Source organism: Salmo trutta, chromosome 8 (assembly GCF_901001165.1).
Source record: "Salmo trutta chromosome 8, fSalTru1.1, whole genome shotgun sequence".
Lineage (NCBI taxonomy): Eukaryota > Metazoa > Chordata > Actinopteri > Salmoniformes > Salmonidae > Salmo > Salmo trutta.
This window is the reverse complement of record NC_042964.1, coordinates 4,349,276-4,353,453: the sequence shown is the minus strand read 5'-3', so window position 1 is coordinate 4,353,453 and position 4,178 is coordinate 4,349,276. Positions and strand designations below refer to the sequence as shown.

The following is a 4,178-nucleotide window of genomic DNA, read 5'->3' as shown; positions in this document are numbered from 1 at the left end:
TCGCTCTTAGAGACTTACCCAGAAAGCCTCACAGCTGTAATCGCTCTTAGAGACTTACCCAGAAAGCCTCACAGCTGTAATCGCTCTTAGAGACTTACCCAGAAAGCCTCACAGCTGTAATCGCTCTTAGAGACTTACCCAGAAAGACTCACAGCTGTAATCGCTCTTAGAGACTTACCCAGAAAGCCTCACAGCTGTAATCGCTGCCAATCGGTGAGTCTAACATGTATTGACTTAAAGGGTTGAATACTTATCTAATCAAAATATGGGTTTTATTTTTCATATTTGTTTTGTACAAATGTTAGAATATTTCTTCTACTTTGACAATACAGAGTAACTTAGTGTAGATCATTGACCAAAATGTGTTTAACCCACCTTGTAACCCAACAAAACGTGGAAAAAGTCAAGGGGACGAATACTTCCTGAAGGCACTATATAAACAAAAATGTTTCTCTTCTCATATCTTCAATAATTATATTGAATATATACATACCACATATAAACATACAAGCCCCACAGCTTACCCCCAATCATGATTCAGTTGACCATGATCAAAGAAATGATTGCCATATGGCCAAATGATAAGGAGGTTGAGTTTTTGTAAACACAGTCTCTGTCTCTTGACCCGTCGCCGTCTGCACCATAGGGTGAATCTCAAAAGTATTTCCTTGATTCTTCAACCGCCTTCTCAAAACTCACTGAAGGAGAAGATCTGAGGTTCCTTCCATTCCCCTCGGACCTTCTCCTCCAATGCGTTTTTAGAAGTGGTCGAGGAATAAAGGAAACGCCCAATTCCTCGCTTTCACTCATGTCCGTCTTTGGCCGTGATATCCAACATGGCGTGCAGTTCCCAGGGTTCGTATCCCAGCAGGCCTTGCAGGTCACAGACGAAGCGGTAGACGAAGCGCTTGCCAGCGTTCTTGTGGATGATGTTCTTGTCGTAGTAGTAGCGCAGGCCTCGACTCAGCTTCTCGTAGTTCATCTTAGGTTTGTTCTTCCTCCGGCCCCATAGCTGGGCCACCTGGGATAACAAACCATTAAACTAGTATTATCAATCAACATATTATACAGTATATAGGCCTATCTAAAGTTGGCTAATTGACCTTACTTCAGAATAAGAACACTGTAATAACATGTTTTCATGTAATAGGCTACACCTCTTGCCTCATCAGGATCTGTCAGTTTAAAATCCCATCCATCCCCTGTCCAAATGATGAATGATTGACAGCTGCGGTCAATGAGGAGCTCCAATAGAAACTGCCACAGCTGAATGGGACCGCTACCTGTCGAGACATATAGGGAGGGATTAAACTGTTAGGCAAGTCAGTTAAGAACAAATTCTTATTTACAATGATGGCCTACCCCGACCAAACCCTAACGACGCTGGGCCAATTGTGCGCCGCCCTATGGGACTCCCAATCACGGCTTGTTGAGATACAGCCTGAAATCGAACCAGGGTCTGTAGTGACGCCTCTAGCACTGAGATGCAGTGCCTTAGACCGCTGCACCACTCAGGAGCCCCAAGACTAAGGAGATCAAGATTCAGACTAAGGAGATCAAGATTCAGACTAAGGAGTTGGCTAAAGCAGAACCTAGATTGTAGATCAACAGGTAATCAAAGAGAGTGGTCACTTTCTTCATAAAGAACATCACTCACCAGTATAAGCAGAGAGAATGCCTGCCGGAACCGCAGCTCTACCCAGATCAGTCTTGTCCCCTATAAACTCTTTGAAGCTCCTGTGTGGGGTTGGCAAATTGAAGGGGTCCTCAGAGATGGACTCTTCCACACCCTTGTCTAAATCCTGCATTGGCCTAGTCAAGGACAGCGAAGCGGTGATGTCCGTGTCCTCATAATGCAGGGTCCCAAACTCAGAATCACAACCTGAAGTTAAGAGATTGAGAAAATTGGTTGATGATAGGAAACTATTCCATGAATCTCTCTAACAGAAGGAGAGACACCTCCAAAGCCCTGCTCTAAAGCAATAATACATTTCCAAAGGCTTATCAATTAGAAATACATTCTGAATTTTAACCTTTTACCCTTCAACCAAATATTAATCCAATACAAAGGAGAAGTGTTTCTTCACATAATTAAATAGAACACATAAGGTGGTATAAAGAACACAAAGCATATCTATATGGTTTCCTACCAAGGTCTCCATAGTTTCCTGCCAAGGTCTCCATGGTTTCCTACCAAGGTCTCCCTGGTTTTCTACCAAGGTCTCCATGGTTTCCTACCAAGATCTCCATGGTTTCCTACCAAGATCTCCATGGTTTCCTACCAAGATCTCCATGGTTTCCTACCAAGATCTCCATGGTTTCCTACCTGTCCTGTCAAGGTCTCGGAGCAGAGGGACAGAGGACAGGTGGTTTCTGTACGGTCCTTCCTGTTTGACCCGGTGGTAGTCCTGATATCTCACAGTCACAGGGTCAAGGGTCAGAAGCTGTGGGGGTTCTGTTGGGAGATGGGAGAACTGACCATGGTGATTCTGCTTGTCCATGAGCTGCACATGGTCCACGTAACTGTCTGAGGAAGACAAGAGCATAGCTGATATAGATTATATGTGACTGACATAAGAGACATACAAACAATATACCGCTGACCGGTGAAGGGATGCGTTTTTAATACCTCGGTTCGTTTGCGACTGGCAGAGAGAATTCGACGTGCAAAGGACTAGAGAGGAACCATGATCATATTCACAATCTGAAACACACATAGATATACACACACATGTAATGGGAATCTCTACTACTCAATGTCATTGTTCAATGAATAAATACATACTTTGGTATGATACAGCATCACACCCCCCTTTACCTCTGCGCATAGTTTCCAGATGTTCCCAGAGGATCTCTCCTGCTGTGTAATCAGAGCTCAGGTCCAGGAAGGCCTCTCTGTCCAGGGTGCAGAGCTCACTTCCAGATAGCCCTCTCCAATCCGAGCCCAGGCTTTGGAGGCCGAACTCAGCCTGGCACCAGTCTAACCAGTGGTTCACCTCCCACTCTGACCACAGTTTAGGGTCTAGACACAAAAGAGGAAATAGAATATTAGTCAAAACACAATTTGTATCGCTCTTTACATCTTGATTTCCATACACACTGCAGGTTAGGCTGGAACAGACAGAGCAATTACAGGTAGGCTATACAACAAAACTACAAGTTATATAACACCAGATGTCATTGTATGTAAACCCCACATGGTACCTTGCGGGAAGTGCATACGGCTGCTCTCCTGGGCGAAGCCAGCGAAGGTGGTCTTTATCGCCTGGCTCAGGACCTCCTTACTGGTGGGGGTGAGAGGAGGGACATCCAGGGGGTCCATCTCTACACCGGAGACACCGGAGCCAGATCACGGAGTCATCCCACAGACATAACGGATCAAGAGGAAAAACAGACAGAGCTGAGAGCTCATCAGCGAAGGTGAGCACACACAAATGAACAAACTACTAAAGATGACACCATAAATTACAGTATAAAGTTGTAGATAAAGTAGTGAAAAGAATAAAACACAGGATTCTGATGAATGACAAAATGGAGGTAAATACCGTAAGAGCTCCAGTCCATCCTTAGGTCTTTGGAACGAGGGATCAGGTGAAAGAAAGTGATCCAGAGGAGGGAGGAGAAGGGTTTTAATAAGACCAATGGGACGAGGAGGGAGGAGAAGGGTTTTAATAAGACCAATGGGACGAGGAGGGAGGAGACAGGCGGTGACGGATATGTGTCAATCGGCTGTGATGGAGGGGCGGGAATTGGGGACACTACCAAATAGGAGAAGAGAACTCCCAATTAGGCAACATGGAAAAGATACTGCAAAAAGACATACAGGGAGGTTATCTAGAGACGATGCCACAAAAGAAGCCATTACAACTGAGAAGGGTAGTTGTGATGGAGATAAGGAACTACTCTTGTGTTTTTAAGTTGATAGCGTTTAACTAAGGCAATACACCAGTATATCATCAGGAACCACTGAGATCATGGCAACTCAATTGGAAATATTTACACCAGCAGCAGCGAATCAGGTCTTTCTATTTCAGTAGGGCATGTGGTGAAGTGACCACCCAATGAGGGGCTGTAAGTGCATATCTGTGCAGGGGGTCTCTTCAACCCCATTCATATAACAGAAACACTGGGATTATATCAGGTAGTGTATCGTAAGTAAGTTAACATCATTGTGTGTG

At 44.7% G+C, this 4,178-nt stretch overlaps 1 protein-coding gene across 1 annotated transcript; it reads right to left on the bottom strand.

Moving 5' to 3' along the window:
* Positions 1–255: 255 nt before the first annotated feature.
* LOC115198078 (protein c-ets-1-B) lies at positions 256–3,625 on the bottom strand. The gene is made up of 8 exons (XM_029759757.1): positions 3,546–3,625; positions 3,205–3,324; positions 2,819–3,022; positions 2,630–2,704; positions 2,327–2,527; positions 1,658–1,882; positions 1,165–1,283; positions 256–1,021 (listed from the first exon to the last, which is right to left on the bottom strand). Exons 1-8 carry the CDS (start codon positions 3,562–3,564, stop codon positions 803–805), a joined length of 1,182 nt encoding a protein of 393 aa, XP_029615617.1. The 5' UTR covers positions 3,565–3,625; the 3' UTR covers positions 256–802.
* Between the last annotated feature and the right edge of the window lie 553 nt (positions 3,626–4,178).

Bases quoted from the DNA above. Each gene is read 5' to 3' on its own strand.
- LOC115198078 (XM_029759757.1), bottom strand. The intron at 3,023-3,204 runs GTACCATGTGGG...TTTTGTGTCTAG, and splicing joins CCGTATGCACTTCCCGCAAG to ACCCTAAACTGTGGTCAGAG. The intron at 1,022-1,164 runs GCAAGAGGTGTA...TTGTTATCCCAG, and splicing joins AACTGACAGATCCTGATGAG to GTGGCCCAGCTATGGGGCCG.